This window comes from Carassius auratus, chromosome 16, assembly GCF_003368295.1.
Source record: "Carassius auratus strain Wakin chromosome 16, ASM336829v1, whole genome shotgun sequence".
NCBI classification, from domain to species: Eukaryota; Metazoa; Chordata; class Actinopteri; order Cypriniformes; family Cyprinidae; genus Carassius; species Carassius auratus.
This window is the reverse complement of record NC_039258.1, coordinates 9,824,073-9,847,367: the sequence shown is the minus strand read 5'-3', so window position 1 is coordinate 9,847,367 and position 23,295 is coordinate 9,824,073. Positions and strand designations below refer to the sequence as shown.

At 37.0% G+C, this 23,295-nt stretch overlaps 1 protein-coding gene across 1 annotated transcript; it reads right to left on the bottom strand.

The window, feature by feature from the left end:
- Positions 1 to 9,368: 9,368 nt before the first annotated feature.
- On the bottom strand, positions 9,369 to 21,133 carry LOC113116767 (mannan-binding lectin serine protease 2-like). Its single transcript, XM_026285099.1, has 22 exons — positions 20,976 to 21,133; positions 20,463 to 20,661; positions 19,588 to 19,768; positions 19,339 to 19,461; positions 18,591 to 18,784; positions 18,343 to 18,490; positions 18,039 to 18,154; positions 17,607 to 17,682; positions 17,173 to 17,298; positions 17,000 to 17,083; positions 16,165 to 16,901; positions 15,347 to 15,378; positions 14,941 to 15,142; positions 14,464 to 14,638; positions 13,407 to 13,541; positions 13,022 to 13,224; positions 11,704 to 11,851; positions 11,453 to 11,571; positions 11,018 to 11,096; positions 10,798 to 10,932; positions 10,635 to 10,709; positions 9,369 to 10,551 (listed from the first exon to the last, which is right to left on the bottom strand). Exons 1-22 carry the CDS (start codon positions 20,987 to 20,989, stop codon positions 9,788 to 9,790), a joined length of 4,065 nt encoding a protein of 1,354 aa, XP_026140884.1. The 5' UTR covers positions 20,990 to 21,133; the 3' UTR covers positions 9,369 to 9,787.
- Between the last annotated feature and the right edge of the window lie 2,162 nt (positions 21,134 to 23,295).

Here is a 23,295-nt window from a genome sequence, read left to right as displayed (position 1 = left end):
TAGCTCTTGAGAATCTGATGAGATTTTGTGTGTGAAAAAAGCTGACTTCATTTTTCAATTCTAATTTATCTAAACAAACATGGCTTGCAGAGGTAATGCTTTGGGAAAGAGCCAGACTACACATTGTCATGAGTAGACTCCCTTGGAGTCAGTCAACAATCTGAATAGTTATGTAAAGAAATATTAAACTTAATTTCATAAATGCTTGTTTAAATGATGATAAATGCTGTTCACACTGATATATGGGATAGGATAACAGGTGAGGTCAGGATAATTTATTAGGCAGTGTCTATTTAGCCAGCCTCTTTGACAAAATTATTTGATTATTTGTACAAACTCCATCCACCATTGTTCAGTTTCAATATAATAATATATAATAATAATATATGAGTGAGCTATTTCTTTAAGACATAATGTGGTTAATATAAAGAAGCTTCAGTCCCCTAAGAACTGCACAAGAAATTATGCATTTGTGTTCTTCTGCTGGCAAACGGAAAGTCAAAAATAAAGGAATTTCTTGCCAGAACTAAGCTAAAAAAGAGAAAAAGTGTACAAAAACAGCAATCAAGTGCAGGTGAGTAATAACATTAAAAAGTTGGAGCGAAATGCAATGTTTTACAAATAGCCAAACCTATTAGGCAACGTTTTCTTTAGAATTGAATAATACCCAAACTAAAGGTACGGTGTCAATTTAGTTTACTTTTATTTAACCCATAAATTCAAAGAATCAATATTGGAATATTTTCAAAAGCTAGACAAGCAGCACAGTGAATGAGTACACATGAACCTCTGTAGCAACCTACAGCTCAGGATTACTCCAATATTACACTGAACCATCTATTTAAAAATTCTAATTACTAAGATCCAATAAATTGAAACACAATCACACATTTACAGTTTTTTTAACTGCTTACACACGATTTCAAAACTGCAAAATGCCTCACATCTTTTCCATTCAAAATATCACAAACCCCTCAAAATGTTAAATTTGCAAACTCCTTTGCCATAATATGAATTACTCTTAGATTTTAGTGTGTTAAAGAGTTGTGTGTTGTGTTTTGCAAAAAGTGTTTTAAGAAATTGGAAACTGAGTCAAAAGCCGAGGATTGGTGTATGGTTTTGCTGATTTGGTGTGTGGTTCTGACGTCTGAGAGTCAGGTTTTTGAAATTGTGTGACAAGTAAATATTTTTTGTTTAGGCAGTTGAAACAAACAGCAATACAAAACAAAACAAAACAAAACAGCAGTGTAACAGTTAAGAATGCATTATCAAATTGATAAAAAAAAAGATTAGTGATGCTTTCTTCACATATAACATTTTAACATGATTGTTGTCAATTTAACCATCCATCATCCTGTCAGCTGCATCATGACAGTTATCAAACAGAAGTTTGTAGTCTGTTCCTCCAGCTGCCACAAAGTCAGTCACTCTCTTGCTCCCACGAAAATTTTTTGTCTCCACAATCTGTCAAAAAATATATAAATCAGAACAAAATGCTAAATTAAAGTGAAACTGAAAGTGAATCATGTATTAAATAACTCCTAGACTTTAATGTATGGATAAAATACTGACTCTTATCCTTAAGCTACACCCAAGTTGCAAAATTACTTGCCTTCCAGTTATTGCTCATATGACGTGCAGCCACAACAACAGTGTTGGATGAGATGCCATAGCGGTTCCCTTTATGGACCAGCCATTTAGTGCCATCTTCTAGAGTGATTCTAAAAGCAAGACCAGTGGACAAAATGCATAAGATTCAAAACACTCACTCCTCTTACTTGAATACATCACTTACAACTGTGATGTATGCACTATGATGAATACAACACAAGATAAATGGATGAAAATGTGGATGATATCTTGATTTTACCTGACTCCAGAGTGGCTAAGTATGCCTGCTTGGAATGTCATCCCCTCTAGAGGCCTGGTCATCCTCTCTGCCATGAAAACTTTGGAGTTGTATAGCTTCGTCAGATCAGACATCTTGGAAAGGTCATAATTGTAAGAGTTCCCTTTATCTGAAGAGATTAACGTGATGGAAAAAGGATCATTCCCTTGAAAGTGCACCAGTTTTTAACAGCTGAAAATATCTTAAATCCATATTCTTTTTTGTTATTAAATTAAATATTTTGAATAAATATTTCAAAAATGAAAAAAGATTTGTAAATGTACCACTGCCCCATGAGGATTCGGCCACCATGGCCACCATGGCCAGGAGAAGCAGACCCAGTGCAGACTTGAAGGACATCATGGTTCACAGCAAACTGAAGCTTCTGCGTGTCTGAGGGTTTTGTTACCAGAATGATTTTTATATATTTTTTGATCCTATGATCCTCCCCTTTTCAAAATGCTTGCTTCACTGCTGATGTCAACTGAACAAACATGTCCAGGCAAAGTTTTGGGAGTGAGCAGGATTGCACAATTTTAGTTTAATAGATGGGTTTTTTTATGTTGTTGTTTTTTTAACTGTGCTAAAGTTCTGAATCTCCTCCAGAGGTGGTGTTGTTCTGCTGGGAAATGGAAAGCGGGAAAAGCCAGAATTGCACAACTAAATAAAAAAAGAGATAAACACACACAGTTGAACAAAGTACCCAGTTGAAAAATATAATGAAAACAGGCCACGCAGATCTGCTTTATTCAAAATCAAGAAAAGCATGCCCTTTCTTTCAGAACATGCTTCACAACTCCTTGTTCAAGATCTTGTTCTGTCCAGGCTGGACTATTGCAATGCTCTCTTGGCATGTTTTCCAGCCTGTTTTAACAAAGATTTACAATTAATCCAGAACCTAGCCATCTTCAAGAATCGACTAAAAACACATTGGTTCCATCTTTATTTGACCCTCTAACTCTAGAACACTCTTTTCTAATTCTAATCTTTTTTTTCTTTTTTTTTAAATGCTCTGTTATTCTTCATTTGTTTACCACCAATGTCTTTCACCCTCTCACTGTCAAAGGCCTGGTTTGCAGAAACATATTTCCTATTAATTTAAACAGAAATTTAATTCTTTAAGTCTTAAAATTGAGCCAACCCAACCTGTACTATGTATAATTGCTGGTGCCCGACTGTGTGGTTTGAGTATTTCACAAACTGGATTTTCACAACATTGTACTGTTTGGTACATAGATGAAAACCATCCAGTGGGCAGTTCTGTGAAAGAAAAGTCCTTGATTTGAGAGGCTTTAGAGAAAAATTTCCATGAATTTTTTTTTAATGTAATTTAAATATTCCAATCAATAGAAATTCGATTTGAATATAATGTAATGGATTCTGTACTGTTTCATGTTGCATTGCAAGCTTCAAAATTAATCCAGTTACACCAAACCAGTGGCGTAACCAGAATTTTATTTGTGGGCGGGCGGCTGGGCAAAAGTGAGCGATGTCACAATACGCACACACAAACAGGGAGATCCAGTAGCAGTGTTTATTGGGTTATCCATAATTGTAACTTAGCCAGGCAAAGGTTAAAATCCAGGTGAGCAGTCCGAAACAAAAAACTTGGAAAAAAATAAAAAAAACACAGGGACCACAAAAAACCGGATAACATAAGCCAAGGATTCCATAACAATGAAAGAAACAACAGGGTATTTAAGGGCATGTGCAAACAATGTAAATGGGGACAGCTGTGTGCAATGAACAGTGATGAGTAATGACAAAGGCTAGTGTGAAAACAGTTCCTGAAGTGAGGTGACGAAATGGGGAAGTGAGACCTCTAATGGACACCCAGGGATACACGAACCAGACACTGTGACATGCGGGCACTAGGCTAAATGGGACAGAGTCCATTGGCATAGCACAAATCTGCTGATATATGTTGCAATATTGTAAATATTTGTTTTAAACCAGGAAGGCAAGCCAATGGATATCACACAAGCAACAAGAATTAAGCCTGAACCTCTTAATCTCAGTCGATTCACCAGAAAGTGAAAGTAAAAACTGATGGCGCTTTGGGCGTCTGACACTGGATTAAAAGCGCACGAGAGACGAACGACAAATCTACTTCATATGCTGATAATGGTTATACACAGAAGCTAAATGTTTTAATTTACTTCCTTAATATTTCTCTTGTGGCCTGAACATATTGGCTAGTGCAAAATAAATAAATAATTACATTTTAAAAATAAATAAATAAAAAGAGAAAAAATTATTTAATGTAAAACAGGTTGTTTTCTTTTATTTTTTAAGTCAGTGCTTGGGGAAAAAAAATCATTAATAAATGATTGCAGTGTTAATAATTTTAATTGTAGGGCTATAATCATTAAACCTTTTTTTAAAGACCTTCTCAAAAACATTTTCAATAAGGAGTAAGCTAGCATAAACTTTAGTTCTACGTTAACACACTATGAAATTATTGTGGGGCAAAAGAATTGTAATATTAATTTAAGAATAAAAGTAACTTAATAATGTTAATAGGCCCATAATCAGAAGAATGTAACAGGCCTACATTAATTGTATAAAAGTGTATAAATATTTTTTATTCAGAAATGTCATATGCTAAATGAACAAGCTCCTGCACGCAGTTTGAATCAGTTGCTGTATTGGTTAAAATCCACAGACTGTTTACTTAAGTATTAAAAGTAATCACTTTTGGTAGTCTTAAATACTTTTCAGATGTAACTGTAATCTGATTACCCATCATTTAAAATGTAATTATAACGAAATACAGTTACTCATATTCTGTATTTTAAATACGTAAAGTCGTTATATGTATTTTGTTACTCCCCAGCCCTGCTTATTTGTAACACATATTACATTCTATTTATCTTAGCATATTACATGTTATAGCAAGTTGTTAGTCAATTAAATTGTAGTATGCCACTCATTTATAGTGTCATCCAAGTGACTAGTGCAGTCTTTTGAAACATTCAGAAAGTCAGATTTCTCAATCACAACCAGTGCTTGCTTTGCATCATGTCCTTGTCATCCAGAGATGAATTTGCTGTTATTTTCAGCATATTTTTTTGTTTTGGTTCCTGTTCTGTTCTCCAGTTCACTCATGTTGCATTGTCAAAGTTTTATGACAAAGCAACACAAAGTGTCTGCCCTCCACTGTAACCTGCATCGCTCCTGCTGTTGCTTCTGTTCTTTGATGGAGAATACTTTGCTTGTGCAAGAACCTCCTGGGAAGGACTTATAGTTCACACTAATATTTTTACTTCAACAACATGGTGTCAGCCTTTGATAATTTCTGACAACATCACTGTAAAGCAAATAAAAAAATTTGGCTTTTGAAATTATTTAATTTGATGTGAATGAAGAAAGGATTCATCACATTAAAGGGATAGTTCACTTTGAAATAAAATGTTGGTATGTTTTAGCTTACCTCAAGGGCATCCGAAATGAAGGTGTCTTTGTTTCCACAGTAGTTTTAATTTTAATATTTTAGGTCAAACCGTTCTTGTCTGTGACTCATATAATGCAGGTCTATGGTCACCACCTCAAAGAGCATGCACAGAGGAGTCCAAATTAAACAATTCCTCTTCGTGAGTACACATTGATGGTCTAAGACATGAAACGAGTGGTTTGTGTGAGAAAACGAACAGTATTTAGATAGTTTTTACCTCGTGTACACAACCACGTCCAAGTGATCTGAGGGCGCTTGCGCTTCCTGGTGTGTGACATGTGCGCGCATTTTGGCTCAGTCTGCGCAAGGGCCGGATGGAAACTACTGTGGAAACAAAGACACTTTCATCTTGGATGCCCTTGAGGTAGAGGTCCTCACAGTGCACCCGAGACCTGTCGACCCGGGACCCGTACGGGTTCGGGTCTATATTTTAAATGTTCCGAATCTATTACCTTGGGTCCCGGGTCTGTTTAACATTGTGTGTAATACTCGTGCGATCAGAGTCATACCTAACCAAATTAGGTAAGACAAAAGTGATATTTTTTGCAACAGGTTTATTGACTTGTTATAGCAATTTAAGGTGGAATATGTTGCAATAGGGTCCAGTCAGGTCTGTGTCTTCCTGGCGGGTTCGGGTCCAGTTTTCAAATAATAGATGGGTCCGGGTCGAGTCCGGGTAGACATTTCTCGGATCTACACTGGTCCGGGTCCAGCTTCTGAAATAATAGACGGGTCCGGGTCGGTTCAGTGTAGTATATTACGGGTCTCTTTCGGGTTCAGGCACAAATTTTTGGACCTCTACCTTGAGGTAAGCTAAAACATACCAAAATTTTATTTGAAAGTGAACTATCCCTCTAATAGTACTGAAGATTTTTTTCATATGCTTTAAATGGTATGAAACACATTTTTGCTTCAGATAGTGGCTTTTGCCATGCTGGGTCTGAGCTCTGTGCCCCTACTTGATGTATAAAGTATTGCGACAAAGCCACAGGAACCGAAGAACATTAAGTTTAAGTGGAAATGTAGGATGGTTAAAGGTTACTGATCACTCATGAGAGATTTTCATTAATGAAGGATGGAGAGGAGATCTTGCAAAACACCACTTATCGTTCACAAACATGTTACAAACATCACAAAAAAGGGGAAACAACAACGTTTGACGCACGTTCTCATCCAGCTGCACCACTAAGTGCATTTGTTTGTCAGATGTCTTGACGTAATGAACAGCAAGAAACCACATCCTTTCATTCAGTGCACTGCGTTATGTACAAAGATCACTTATTTTTTCGTGGTTTTGGATTGTATACCGACTTTGAAGTTTGTAAACACCCTTAAAGGTTACCTCAGTGTTTTAGAAATATACATGATTTAGAAACTATGGCGAATCCCTTAACAGCAATTAAATGAAATCATATTTTTTTGCTGCCTTTTGAGACTCAAAATAATAATTTCTGTTCTGTTCTCAAAATATAATAAGGTCATTTAGAAGCAGCTTTATTTTCAAACTTTAAAATATTTCCCCCTTTAAATTTAAAATAATTGTGAGTTCTGTTACAATCACCAGATATACTACATACTGTTTATACAATATATAAGTAATTTAAAAATAGTATATAAGCTCTCCTATACAGTAAATCACAATCCTGTCACGAGCACACCATATGTCCTGGGCAGCGGTCTGTGTGTGTGGCTTCCAAAAGGGATATTCAGAGGACTGTGGTCAGCTCCTCCTATAGAGGGCAGATAAGCATTACGCAGAATAGGTAGCTGCAGAGAAAAATTATAATTCAAAACAAACTTAGGAACTATGGAACCAAGGAATCAAACTAAGGAGGTCTAACAAGATATTAAAGTAAATGTTTCATTTTCATGTATGTGACCAAATGCTGGTTCATAGGTGCTTTATTGACAACACCACCGGCGGCGCCAGGGGGGGTCTTGGGGGGTCTCAAGACCCTGCCAAAAAATGCCTTTACCCCCCATTTGACCCCCCAGCCTCTTCCTGATTAAAAAATATATATATTCGGGATAAAGATCCAAAAATGTTTCTCTTCAAATTACGCAGAACAATAATAAATAATAATTATTTCGACATTTTTACTCATACACTGAACCGAGAACCGTTTCTGTCGGACGCATAGACATATAAATAACACGTAAAAATAATTTAAAAAAAATAAATAAAAAAAAAGCATACTAATGATTTTAAAGGCACTTTATCAATCCCTCACACACTGATTCACATTGTTGTACTCCCTGGGTGCGACATCCTTCTTGATTGTGTTATTGCTATTTGAAGGAATTCTTGTTTTTACTGTAACCACCAGATGTCCCCCTTCCATATTATGTTAAAATAGAATCCACCTTTGTCAATAGTGATACGTTTATCACAGATAAATATACATTATGCACTGTGATCTGTGGATATGTTAATTGAAAACAACCTCTTTCAGCTTTCTTGCAACTCTGTAGTGATACACTCTAGCATAAATAATGTCTGAAAAGTGTGTGTGCATACCAGACCCTTGGCATGTTTTTAGCTTTTTCGCACAATCACAGGGGGCTTCAAAGAAGTTCTCGGTCTCTGCAAGCTGGATGTTAGCTGTCTCCAGATGCCTGCTTAAATCCTCTGTGAACCTCTGCTCACGCTGAATCAGTGTACCAACTCTACTCCATCTATAGTGCCTTGAGTGCTTTTCTGTTATCACACTAAAAACAGAAAGTGCAATGGGGAGGGGTGTTGATTTACCACAGTACTGATCGATCTGTGGAAATGTGCATGTTATTAACAGGTATATGGTATGTGTGTGTGTGTGTGTGTGTGTGTGTGTGTGTGTGTGTGTGTGTGTGTATATACACACACACACACACACACACAATCATCGGCCACTTTATTAGTGGTTATAAGTGGTTTATTAGCTGGTCTTAGTATTTCAAAAACTGCTCATATACTGGGATTTTCATGCAGAACCATCTCTAGGTTTTACAGAGAATGGTCCGAGATAGAGAAAATATCCAGTGAGCGGCAGTTGTGGCGATGAAAATGCCTTGTTGATGTCAGAGGTCAGAGGAGAATGGGCAGACGATGAAAGATAATAGAAAGGCAACAGGAACTCACATAACCACTTGTTACAACCAAGGTACTGTATTAACAAAACCATCTCTGAATGCACAGCACGTTGAGCCCTGAAACAGATGGGCTACAGAAGCAGAAGACCACACTGGGTCATGCTCCTGTCAGCTAAGAACAGCAAACGGAGGTTACAATTTAAAAAAAAAAATGGGAAAAACGTTGTCTGGTCTGATGAGTTTCGATTTCTGCTGCGACATTCAGATGGTAGGGTCAGAATTTGGTGTAAAGAAAATGAAAGCGTGGATCCATTCTGCCTTGTCTCAACGGTTCAGGCTGGTAGTGGTGGTGTAATGGTGTGGGGGATATTTTCTTGGCACACTTTGGGCCCCTTAGTACCAATTAAGCATTGTTTAAATGGCACAGCCTACCTGAATATTGTTGCTGACCATGTCCATCCCTTTGTGACTACAGTGTTCCAATCTTCTGATGGCTACTTCCAGCAGGATAATGCACCATGACACAAAGTTTAAATAAGGAGGATGAAGGATGAAGTGTATATATAGTCATCCTGCAACATCTGGACAAAACAGAGACTTATGTGAGGATCCTTTTTGTGGACTTTAGTTCGGCTTTCAACACCTTCCTTCCAACAGCCCTCCAGATCAAACTAACCCAGCTCTCTTTCCCTAGCTCTATCTGTCAGTGGATCACCAGCTTTTTGACACAATGGGAACAGCTGCTGAGACTGGGGAAATCCATGTCTTGGAGACAACCACAACTGAAGAGACAACAACACTTCAATATATATATATATATACTGAAGTGATATGTGCACTCAAATTTGTGAACTGCATTTAACCCATCCAAGTGCACACACACAGTAGTACACACACACATACACACTGTGAACACACACCCAGAGCAGCATATATATATATATAAAAAAAAGGTCAGTAATAGGTTCATTTATTTATTAATGTCTCACAGGGAACAACGTTTGCACATTGTATACTTTACAGTCATTAATTAGGCTGCAGTATTCTTTACTCTTACACATAATATGGATAAGAAAGTGTATATCTGACATGTTTAGTAAATAAGAATTACTTGCTTTGATGATGATTGATCATTGCATAGCCAGTAACATAACCATTTGAGAGCTCAGGTCATTTATTTTTTTAACCCTGCAGAGGGGATAAAGTTATGAGATAATCCTCTTTGCTTAATTTTGAAACATTTATACAAATTGGACAAGACAGGCAAAATAGGCTTATTTTCATCTAAATCTTTTCATCCATTACGCACATAATTGAAACTGATCTTAGATACCACTTGAAATTAATTAATAATCTCTCATGTCGCACACCAGATGTTAATTATTTGCCATTGTTTCCTTAATCCAGCCCAGGTAGTTCTGCACTTTAGTGTAGTAACCTTTAGAAACATGGCCACATCTTGCAGGACCCCATGACACAATGCCCCTCACCTCATAGGGCTGCTCTTTAGATCCATAGCCCAACATTGGGAAGAACAGAGGGCCCCCACTGTCACCTTGACAACTGTCAACGCGTTTAACCTCATCTCCAGCACAGAACATGTTATCAGTGACCAAATAATCCTCGAAAACACACTGTTGAGAAGGATATTCCCGAATATACCCATAACGTAAAATATCACTTGTTGAGCCCTTCTCAAACCCCCCAAAGCCCGATACTGTACCCATCTTGCCCTCCATTACAGGTCCATGTGTTGTGTTTGGCAGACACACTGGCCTGATGTTTGGACCGAGTGGCACTCTAGCAGACATTTTGATCAGTGCGATGTCATTATTAAAGTTTTTTTGATCACCGCCCACAGGAACCCTCTGATAATTTGGGTGAATTATAATCTTCTCAGACTCCATAGTGACTGGGTTTTTGTCCTGACTATCGATTATTCCTCCAAGCCAAGTCATGTTGTGGTTTTCAAGTCCATCTACCACATGAGCAGCTGTAAGAGCCCAGTAATCACTAATCAGAGATGCACCACCTCTGCGAAGTTGCTTATGAAAGAGCTGCCAGGGAATCTGTCCTGTTCTGGCTGGCTTCCCACCAAAGACTCTGCCACCAAAAGAGACCTCTGTATTCATTCCACACACTAAAAAAACAAAAAACATATGTGAAATTAAAAATAAACTTAAATATCAATAGTAATGTCTGTTGACTAGCCTCGATTATTACCAGGATAACAAAGAGGAATAACATCATTGTTGTTGACTTCTGTCCATTTTCGGTCTACTGCACACTTGTATGTTACTACAAAATTGAAAGAAAGAAAGCATGGAAATGAGGTCATGATTCATCAATAACAAAGAATAAAGGTGGGTTTTGTGTGGCATCCAACCTTTAGAAGCATCTTTAAATCTGTAGTATGGCTCATTGCAGTGATACTCTACGACCGAAAGATATTCATTGTTTTCTCCACTGATAAGCTCAAAGTCTCCATTCAGAAGTAGTTTTGGGGCTCCACAGTCAATTACTGTAATGTGGATGATACATAGGAATGAAATGATGTATGTATGAAATGTAGCCAAATGCTAAATCAGGTGTATGTTTTTACTCACTCTTGCACTCCGGCAGTGGCAAGTGCCATTGTCCATTACTATCACATATGGACTTAAAACTTGGAATCTCTTTCTCTCCCTTAAAGAAAGCAAAGCAAAATGCTTCATTAAGTCCACCATATTCTCTAAAGGAAGCCCTGCTTATAATCAATAATGCACTCTTGGGCCATTCGCAAAAAAATTCATTTTTCCATTGATTTTGGATAGATGTGTTTAACCGTTGCACTCACATATTGTGTTTTTTGCAGCATCTCGCACAAGAAACGTTGTTTAAAAAATGTGGCGTTCAAGTTAAAAAAGTTAAACTTAAAAAAAATGTCTTTAGATCATTTTATCCCACACTGCCCTGTGTGTCATGTTGAACCACAAAAACACTTTCTGTGTGAATGGTTCTTATGGTTCTTGCTTTACTATCAGCATTATTGTAAACCTCACCATCATAAGCTTGTATCCTGGTTTACAGCGCACATGAATGTAGTCTCTGTACAAGTACTGGGCAAATTTTGGAGTGACTGTTCCATTGTCGATGGTGCCTGGATGTGGACACTGTACCCCTTTACAAAAGAAGAAAATTGGACTAATGAAGATTAGCACTACAGATATTTGAGGATTTAGAATATTACTAATCTGGTATACACTGTCCATTTTATATATATATTGTTATGCATTTTTTTTTTCTTTCTCACTCTGTGTTGTGTAATGTAAGCTCCACCCCTGGCTCTGTCCATATCTGTCGGTGTGATATTCCAGCTGGACAAAGTGAGTGCCCGTCTTCAGGACTCCGGGGCTTTTTCCTCCACAGTACTTTTGGGGTTCTTTTCCTTGGACAGACACCTGAGAAAGAATGAAAAGCATCACAGAAACAAACCTAAAAATTAATAGATTTGAAGATACAGTGCCCTCCAATAGATTTGGCACCCTTGGTAAATACGAGTAAAGGTGGCTGTGAAAATAAATCTTTTTGAACTTTCATTTTAATTTTTTGTTTTGTTTTAAATCACAAAATTCTAAACTTTCATTGAAGAAATCCCTGTTGAAAAATCCAGCTTTTGCTGGTTAGGTATGTTTTGAATTGTGGCTGCTGGTGGACCCACTTAAACCAGCTCACATATTTTTGATGTTGTTGTTGTTGTTGATGATGATGTTGTTCAGGGACACAACTTAAAGTGGGGGGAAACTCACATTATGAAATTGAAAAAAATGAAAATATTTTTTTTCCAATGCATGTTGTACACAATTATTGACACCCCTAGAAATTCGTATGAGTAAAATTTCTCTGAAGTATATTCCCATTCATATTTACATTTTTAGCACACCAGGGGTACTAGGAGCATGAAATTGTCCAGCTATGACTTCTTTTTCCACATAAAAAGCACCCCATGCCCATGTTGTTGGCCTATTTTTCTGCCAGAGTTCCTAGAAATCTTGTTCAGATTGGCAAATGCCAACAGATAAAAATTCTCAACCTGACTGCCTCTGTTAGAAATCTTATATTGGATCGTGGCTGGATCTCCCACAAGGACAATGATCCAAACAGACATCAAAATTAACACAAAAAGAAGTCATTGAGCATAAAATGAAGCCTCTCCCATGACCGTCCCATTCCTCTGACCTGAACCCTGTAGAAAATGAGTCAGGTGAACTGAAGAGAAGAAGAACCAACATGGTGCTGGTATTCTGAAAGGTCTGGAGTGATCTGGATGAAGGAATGGTTTTGATCTCTTGTCAAGTGTTCTGCAATCCCATCAGGCATTAAAGGAGAAAACTCAATAATTGAAAGCCAAGAATTGTGGCCAACGTGAACTAGAGAAAAACATTTATTTCATAATGTGAGCTTCCCCCACTTTCAATTGTTTAACTTCAATGAAAGGTTTAGAGTTTAGTGATTTTTTTTATTATTAAAGAGCAAAAGAATAAACAATTCAGATGCATTTTCACAGCTGCTGAAAAGGGTGCCAATTTTAGTGGAGGGCACTATAGATAGACATTTATAGCAAAGCATACTTGCAGCCAATGGAAGAGGCAGGACTCTCCTTGACTGTAGACCTGCTCTATGTGGAAGTTCTGGCTGAAGTTGAGAGTAACCAGAAAGCCCGGCTGCACAGAGATGGTGTAGATGCAGTCCAGATTAAGCGGGGACATGTCTGGGAAACCAGGACTCGAGATGGTCCCCTCTAATTCACTGCGCACCCCACCTCCACACTCCACTAACACAAGGACGAAACACACACAACTTGCTACAGGTTATCATTATTTTCACCTGTTTTAAACTATGATATGATATTGAATTAGCTTTTAATTTTACATCGCTTTTATTTATAATCAACATAAACTGTGCTGGAAATATAAAGTTCACAGCACCTGGGTTTTTATTAATGAACACACTCACAGACGCAGGTGCGTTGGTCAGGCCGTAATGTGTAACCGTGGTAACAGGCACACAGGTAGGAGCCGAGGGTGTTGAGGCATATCTGTGAACATGGCCGACCATTTTCCACACTGGAAGATGAACACTCATCTATGTCTAAGGGAACAGGTATAGGAGCATTAAATGTAGTAATAGTACAGCACTTAATTATTTAATTACGCTTGAGTAAATAACATCATACGGCACAATCAAAAGTACTGTTGTCCCAATATTCAGCATATTGCTTTTATACAACAGTTAAATAAACAAGAATTAGAACCAGATAGTGTGTCTAGTTTTGTAGTTTAACGAACATAGTTCCGAACAAAGCCAACAAATAATTGATTCTGTGTCACAGAGCAACACACCATAGTAGAATAAAATGGTTAAGCGAATGATTCAATGACTCGCTTATAAAGACAGTCACTTCTCTGCACCAACTATGGTGTATCGATGTATACCATAGATAGTATCAGTTTCCATTCAAAGTTGTGAATTTGTCTTATTGAATTTAACTTAAAGATCATTGGAATATTGAACAAACAATTGCGAATAAAGCACATCCACATGTCCAAAAGAAGAAAATGGTTGCTTCCTGTGAAATTGGCAACAAATATATGCAATGAAAGTAGAAGTTGCTGCAATTGTCAAAGCCACTGTGGTTCTTTATCCCTACATAATAAATTAATAGTGCCTCAGATTTGTGATGTTTGGGAATGCAATATATTAAGTTTTGTACATATCTCCTTATAAAATTAAAAACAGAGATCTTAAATCTGTGCCTTAGCAATTCTGTTCAGTGTATTTTTCCTATCTCTGTCTCAAAGAATTATGGAAAAACAGCTACAATCACTGGAAAATCCCCACTTTTAATACACAAACAGGTGATACACTACACTCTTTGAACACCACTCAAAACCAATTAAATTCTAGAACTGCTGTGTAAAAGAGATCTGTTTTAAGTCCTTAAAGCATATTAGGAGAACTAAACATGCTACAACACTGTTTTGTTTTTTAATATGCTTCAAACATGACTCACCAACAGCCTGGAAGAATGCAGTGAATCCCAAGTGTGACTCGTGATTTGAGTCGTCCGTTTGAAAAGCCAGCTGCAGACGGTTACCAGGAGCCAAAATGGGCTTGTCACCTGGGTGAAACCTGTCTGTGGAATTCCGGCCACAAAACTTCCCCAGAACCTGCTTATCAGACACAACCTACACATAAAAAAATAAAAGGAAAAAATAAAATCACATGTGCTCTTGTATTACTAAATACACAGGCCTTGATATATAAATGTGTTATAAAGCCAAATAATAGTAGTCACAATGACATTTCAAACCTAATTTATATGTAGTGCATGAGGTATGACTTTATTGCCATTATTCCCCAACAAAACACAATATTCAGTACAACAGTACGAGGTATGGATTGTGCTACTCAAATGATGCCACAGCACTCAAGCATTGTGTATGAAGACATCCACATGAAACAAGTTCTAAGATGAAGCATCACTAACAGTGACAGAATCGTAGTAGCAGTCTGGAGAGGACTCAATGTCCAGGTGATTGAACGTCAGCTGGAGCTGATAGCCTTGTGGCACCTCCAGGTCCCATTCTTTCTGGAGATTAGCTGGATAGGGTTGAGGGTACTGTGGAGAAGACACCTCCCCAAACATGACTGGCTCACACTCGCACACATTCACACATGCCCACAGCAGGCTGAATCAGTGTTTCAGTAGAAAACAGAAAAAGAACAAAGTCAATCATGTTGCTGGAATAATTTAGTTCATTTACTTAATGAAGGTTATGAGATTGTTATAAAGCATTGACATCCAACAATGGCTGTTATTAAAGTAATCACACAATTTCAAATCTATTTTGTCCTTTATGAAAATATGAAGATAATATCTAAAAACAACTTACCAGATTATTAGATGTGTTCTGTCCATAACAAACATTCAGATGTCAGTAGCTGTTTCATTAAACTGTGGATGCAGTCATAAGGTTTTCTTGCGATAAAGATTCGTTAACAATCACATATGAGAGAACTCTAGAGTCTAAAAGTCATCAAAAAAGGTAAACTTGTTTGATTTGGCTATGGCTGAAGAAAGAGAGAGAGAGATGTGACTACTTTTCCCGTAAACCATGCGTTTTCAACCTGTTTACTCAAACAGTAAGGGTTAAAGTCTACAGAGATCATTTTCGTGGATCTTTTCTTCACAGATTATCAGATGTTTCCATTCTTGCGAGATACAAAGAAGGTGTTTCTAAAGCAGTTTTGAGTAATTAATCATAATGTATAAATCTTCACTATTTGAGATTAAATACAACAGAGTTTGGAAATCTTTAAAAGTCACAAAAAAAGTCAGGTTTGTTTGATTTGGCTGAAGAGGAATACTGACATGCACCACCAATCTGGCACCACTGCAAGGCATGAAAAACATGAAAAAAAAAGAGAGAGAGAGAGTAGCAGCCTATGAACACTTACCTATGTAATTAGTGTAATGGTATTAACATTGGACAAAAATAAGATTTTTTTCTAAAATAGGAATAGGAAATAAGAGGCTGAGATTCTTAACTTGTGGAAATGGTTTTATTGGTGAATATAAAAGTTTCAAAATTCTGTGAATTATTCATAGAAATAGCAGATGAACATACATTGACTAGATACAGCAGACCGTAACTTTATTGGTGTGTTTTACAAATAACAACTGGTGTATTTTTGTGATTTGATGTTAGTTATTTTCCATGGTTTCCTTGATCCAATCCAGGTAGTTTTGAACTTTAGTATAGAAGCCCTTAAAGCTTCCACATCCAGGAGGACCCCACGATACGATGCCTGTAAGACGATAGGGCTTGTCCGGAGACCCATAGCCCAGAACAGGAGAAAACAAAGGACCTCCACTGTCACCCTGACAACTGTCTACTTGTTCTCCTCCAGCACAGATCATGTTTTCGGTGACAGGCAAACCCAGTGAATTACATTCATTAACTGGATATATCTGGACAGGTGCATGAAGCAGCTCTCTACTCAGTCCTTTTTCATATCTGCCAAAACCTGAGATTGTGAATTCTGCTGCAACTTCATCTGTTTTGTTTGGCAGACACACTGGCCTGATGTTTGGACCTAGTGGCACCCTTTTAGACATTTTAATGAGTGCAATGTCATGATCATAGTTTGTTTGTTTTTCACCCTGACTTACTCTTTTATATTTTGGATGAATGATAATTTTTGTTGTCTCTATATTGACTGATTTTGTGTCCTGACCATGAACTATTCCACCTAACCAGTTCATGGTGGTTGTTCCAATTTTATCCACTACGTGAGCTGCTGTAAGAGCCCAATAATCGCTGATCAGAGATGCACCACCTCTGGGATTTGACCTGTGGAGTAGCTGCCAGGGAATTTGTCCCAGACTGGCTGGCTTCCCACCAAAGACTCTGCCACCAAAAGATGCATCTATATTCTTTCCACACACTAAAAGAGAGAGAGAGAGCAATATGAAATATATGAAAAAGAGATATGAAAAATAATGTATATCTGGATTTTTATGTGTATTGAGAATGAATAAGTACCTGGTTCACATTTAGGCAAATCTTCAGTTAATTTTTGACCACTCTCAGACACCCAGTTACCCTCAACATTACAGGTAAAATAACCTGATGAAAGATAGTGAAAAATGTGTAACTAAATAGCACTTTGTTAAGAATTATGTCAGCATAGTTCACATAAACCATACACATCTCACCATTTTTATCCAGTTGATAATATTCATTTGCACACTTAAGACTGATCCGGTTCAGATATGTTGTTGGAGGATCTTTATCTGATAGCTCCATTAATTCAGGAAGCTCTGGAATGCCACAATCCACAGCTAAAGAAGAAAATAAGAAGTGTGTGTGTTTTTTTTTACATATGACACATGAAAATGTTTCAGCCTCCTGCATTTTCTGGGCATTGTACTGCTGGTATGCCCACCAAGCATCAAATTGTATGCTACAAGTTTGTGCTAATTTTTGTGTGCTTGAAACATCATGTCATGTCATTTCTGTATATAGGGAAAACAGCAGTGAAAACAGCCCATTTAATAAATTAAATTAAAAACTTCCCATGTATATCTTAAAAACACAACATCATTCACAAATCAAGACAAAAAGGCATTAAAAGAAGAAATTTTCTCACGTTCGCAGGGAATAACAGGAATCCACTGTCCATTCTTCTGGCATGTGGCCTTATACTCAACCTCAGCTGATTCGTTCTATGGAGTTTCAATGATTAAAAAAAGGTTCGATTCATAAACAACAGTACATGCCTGTATATAATGCTGACTGATAGCAGCAAAAACTCAGAATACTATCCAAATTTTAAATGATATGTTTAATTATTTAAAATAATTTCATAATATAATACTATTCTATTCAATTTTATCAATTTAATTAAATTATATTTTATACTATACAATTTATACTATTAAAACTGGTTACTAATATATACTTATATAAATCTACTTTACTAATACATTTTATATTGTCAATTTTAATTGATATTTAAAAATACATTTTCTAATGTATTTTTTGCCTGAGAAGGCAAAATCAATCAGCCTGAAATACATACTGATTTCAATACATGTCCTTTGTCACATTTCACTGTAACTTTGTAGCCCGTGGGATATTCAGAATTCTGCGGGAACACACTAGATTGTGGTGTCACAGGTCCAGTGCATTTCATCCCTGTCAGAAAGCAAATAAACAACAACACAACACCTTAGGGAACAATTCTGAGCACTTTTCAATCAACAGTCAATATTCAGATTAGAGACCCTTCAAATGAGTTTGATTCCCAGATCATGTGTTCCCACCAAACCTGAACATGCAGTATATTGTTGTTTAGTTTTAAAGATGGGGGGCAACAGGCACACCTCTTGTTTTATAATAGAGGCTGAACCCTCGGTTTGCTCCTTTATGGTCTGACTTGAAGATAATCTCAACACGTTGAGACCTTGTAAACAGGGACGAAGGAAGATCCCTTCCACAAAATGTCTCAGCATCACCAGAGAGAGGTTTTATCTTGGAGGAATGGATATGGAAAAAGAGAGGAGGTCAATGAGGACTAATACAAAGAGAAAAACAAGACTGGTTCAGATATTTGACTAAGCTTGTTGCATACAGTTATTGAGTCGATGCACTCTCCATTCTCTTTCTTCTCCAGATCAAACACCCCCATGAACGTCAGCTCAAACTGCAGACCTTCTTCTACGGCCAGAGAGTAAGAACACACTGCGTTTTCTGGGTACGGCCCAGGCCACTCGGGTGACGTCAACACACCTTCTTGCGAGCCTGTGCGATCTTCACTGCAGCTAACTGACACAAAGAGAGAAAACAAAACCTTGATGCATATAGAATGAACAATCACATTATGATTATAAGCGCATGCTGCCATCATGTCATCTGCCATGTTAAATGCTCATGCTCTTGGAGTCAGTTTGGCTTTCAATGTTTTAATTATTCATCACTTAGAAAAGTTAATTCTGAAAGCGTTTCCAACAATATAGTTTCTCTGTGGCGTTCCCTATACTATTAGAATTACAATGATCATTACAAATTCATAGTTATAGTCTACGGTGTGAATGGATTTTTAGTCTGGTTGCTATGCTGATTGTTTAGCACATTTTAATATTTTTCTAAGTGGAAACATATACAAATAATGAAATTACTTTATTTAAAATTAACACAGTATTTCATGTCCATGTATTCATTTGCTTGCTAAGTAGCTATGTAAAATGCATAATAATAAAAACAATATTTATTTTTTATTTTTAATAATGACTGGGTGCATGGGCTATATTCCTTACAGAATTAATTACACTAAATCAATATGGCAGGCAAAATACATGTCTCAAAATCTCTTTCATTACCTTGGCAGGTGTGCTTATCGGAGTCAAGGATGTAACCTGGTCTGCAGAAACAGCGATAACCTCCGATGTAGTTATTGCAGAGTTGGGTACACTCATTTTCAGGGTCTATACACTCATTAACATCTAAAAGTCAGACAGGTTTGAGGTTAAAACTCAGATCAGAAATAACTGATAACACTCTCGGTGACCCACAAATAATCAAAAGTGCTTTCGGCCTGTAGTCAATGTATTACTCATCACGTTTCTCACCCTGTATGGTGTAAAAGCCTTGAAATCCAGTGTGTCTCTCAGTGTTGGAGTAGTCGGCAAGAAATGAAACAGAGAGACAACCGCCAGGGGAAGAGTGGAGGAAAGGGTTGACAGACGCCTGCAGCTCCTTCATAGACTTACGTCCACAGAGAGTGAAAAGAAGCACCTCATCTGCAAATAACTGGAGATAAAAGTTGTCACTTACAAATACACAAATCGAAATAATCTATGTAAAATTTACACTGTAGTAGATATTTTCACACAAACACTCTTCTGAAAGGAATAGTTCACCCTCAGGCCATACAAGATATATGTGAGTTAGTTTCTTCATCAGAACAGATTTGGAGAAATGTCGCATTACATCACTTGCTAATGATTGGAAGCAGCATTACATCGCTTATTCTCCAATGCAGTGAATGGGTGCCGTCACGTCAAAAATCCAAACAGCTGCTAAAAACATTACAATAGTCCACAAGTAATCAGCACAACTTCCATCTTGTGAAGAGAAAAGCTGTGTTATTCTAATAAACAAATCCAAAAAAAGATGTTTTTATCTTGGATGGATATTTTCACTAGGTGAAGCAATATCATAAATTATTTCATGGATTAAAACACCTTAATGATAGAATTGTTTCACACAATCATGTCGCTTTTTGCTTCACAAGATGTTAATCGATGGGGATGGATTCTTGTTGATAATTTGTGGATCATTGCAATGTTTTTATCAGTGGTGTAATGCTAAATTTCTCCACATCTGCTCCCAGGAAGAAACAAACTACATTTTGGATTTCCTTTTAATTTTTGGGTAAGCTATTCCTTTAACATAAAACTGCACTTAAGTGCACAAAGGCACAATTAGCATTTTGTACACACACCTTCAAGGCGTCGTCCTCACACTCAAAGCTCTCCTCTAGGTCCAAATGTATGAGAGTGAGTGTCATTTTGTGTCCGGTTGGAGCACACTTTTTCCAAGTCAGGTTGGAATGGGGGTCATACCCTCGTGGATGTCCAGGTGACTGCACCCATCCAGCCAATGACACTGACCCACACACGGGAAAGAGAAGGACAAGAACACTGGACAGGAAGGAAGAAGTCAGGAAAATCAAAACAGAAAACAAGCAAGAAAATAGTAGATTAATAAAGTAAAAAAGACAGGGATATACAAAGAAAAGGAAGCATGCAGTGATAGATAGATAGATAGATAGATAGATAGATAGATAGATAGATAGATAGATAGATAGATAGATAGATAGATAGATAGATAGATAGATAGATAGATAGATAGATAGATAGATAGATAGATAGATAGATAGATAGATAGATAGACTTTTAATCCATGCAATATTTTGTTAGAGGAATAAAACTATGGTAGAGAAATATGTACATACCAAAAAACGATCATGATGAGAAGTGTTACAACAGAGCCGCTCTCTCCTTCTACACTTTCACTTTAATGCTCTGTTTGCATCATCATGTCCAGCCCTCTTTTCCCTTAAAAACCAGTCAACATACTTACACTGAGTGTTTCCCAACATCTGTCAGTGGGCGTTCCCCTTGAACTGACGTGATCTGGAGAGGGAACATGTAGTGACTGCTCCAGACAGACTGTAGTGGAGCTATAGATCACATTAACATTAATTGTGCATTCATTTACAGCTTATTCAGTTTATGTTCAGTCCATTGATAAAACTATTATGTACAGTGGCCCAGAAAAGTATAATGGACTTTTCATTGTAATTTGAGTTCACAATTTAAACTAAATAAAAGTCAACATCTTTACGCATTCAAACTATTTCAGTAAACTGACAACTAATGCATATGAACCAGAAACACATCGGCTGCAGGACAATGCTGAAACCCTTGAATGCACTTTGACTGGACAGAGGGTAAGTACGCCGCCTGCAGTCTGAAATGAAAAGGAGAAGAAAGTGAGGGGTGGAGACAGTGAAAGAGGAAGAACAAATGGGAAAGGGAGAGAGCGAGAAGGTTTAGAGGACAAGAAGAGAGATGGGGGCACGGAGGAAGACGAGGTTATCTGTACTGTATTTTTGGATGTTTTCCAATAACAATTTACCGTAATAACCACACAAAAAAGGTCAAACAACGTCATTATAAGATGTTGCATTGTATTCTGATGAGTCATTTACAGCAGTTTGAACAATGCACTGGTAAAAGAGCTGTTTAGTTCTATTGTGATTACTGTTGTGTAGTTTTAGAAAATATGTAGATGTGCATACACATTACATTGAATATTTTCTCTAATGCCAATTTACCAATTACATTACATGAACATTTCCAACAAATTGCACAAATTATGCTATATTACCATTCATTTAGTTTGCCTACAAATTAGCTAAGTAAGCTATAAGTTACCAAAAAAGGAAGTAAAACAGAAAGCTTTATTTAACACAAAACTAAGGAAGTACAATTGTTCACAAATACAGAGTAGGCCATGATTCCCACTTCTGTTGTTGTTGTTGCGAACCCTAAGGTTTGGCCTTTTTTTTTTTACTGGGGCCAGGGACTCGAAAGGGGACACAAGATGAAATCCTTGAATTTGACATTATTACAATTTTAATCTTCTTTATAAAGGCTCGTTGAAAATCTATGAGCTATATCATAATTATTTTATTGTTTTGAAAATCATTGATTTAAATATTGCCTAGATGCTATTTTACACAGCTATGTATATACTGTATATAAAAAAATATATACAGTTGAAGGGTTCCTATTTGGGATCCAATGCCATCAAAAAGGTTGAAAACCCTGATCAGTCTGTATAAATAACCATAAAGTGGATCTTTATGACACCAGTGGTTATAATGAATATGCTTTGGGAAACTGATTATATGAGTTTGTTTACATCACAAGGGTGATTAAAATACCTAAATGTATACAGTATATGTTTGTTTGGTGTCTGTTCAAACAACAGGACATTTTATCTTAGCTATATGTTGGAGATGAGATGAATATTGTGAGGAAATACTTTTTTTTCATAAACCATAGAATAAAATATTACATACTGAAAGGCAGAGGTTTCTGTGTTCCACAGCACACCAGCACTCGCATCAGAAATTACAGTAAAGATATGAAACTGCAATGTTAACAGTTCTGACCAAATGAGGAAAAGAGTAGGAACAAACACACACACATTCTCACCGTGATGATATTGCAGTGGCTTCCACAAAGCTGCGGGTTTTGCATTTTGTCATTTTGCAGAAGCTTTTATCCAAAGCGACTAACAATTGGGGAATACATAAAGTGATTCTTCTTAAATAGGCAAACAGAAATACTTTTTTAATGTATTTTTTTTATTATTTAGGATTTAGTCAAGGTTTTTTCTTTTGAAGTCAGAACTCACTTTTTTTCTGATATATAGGTCACACACTGTGTGAGTCAGAGCAGCAACAGATATTGGCAGGCACATTTTGCTAAAACATTCCTGCCCCAATTCAGAAAGAATGAAGTGTTATAGCCTGATATTATTCAGAATCAGAAATCTTATTAACCAAACTAAAAGTTTAAGCATAAAACACTTCACGGCAGTAGCTTTTGCTAACACAATAGACTTCCTCACCTGTACATGTTGATCTAATCACACTAATAATCTAACAACTCTAATCATATCTCATAACTTCTCGATAAACAGAGGTCTCATGTTGACATAGTCTCTGTGTGGCTCAGGGGTTTAGTGCTGCACGAACAGGA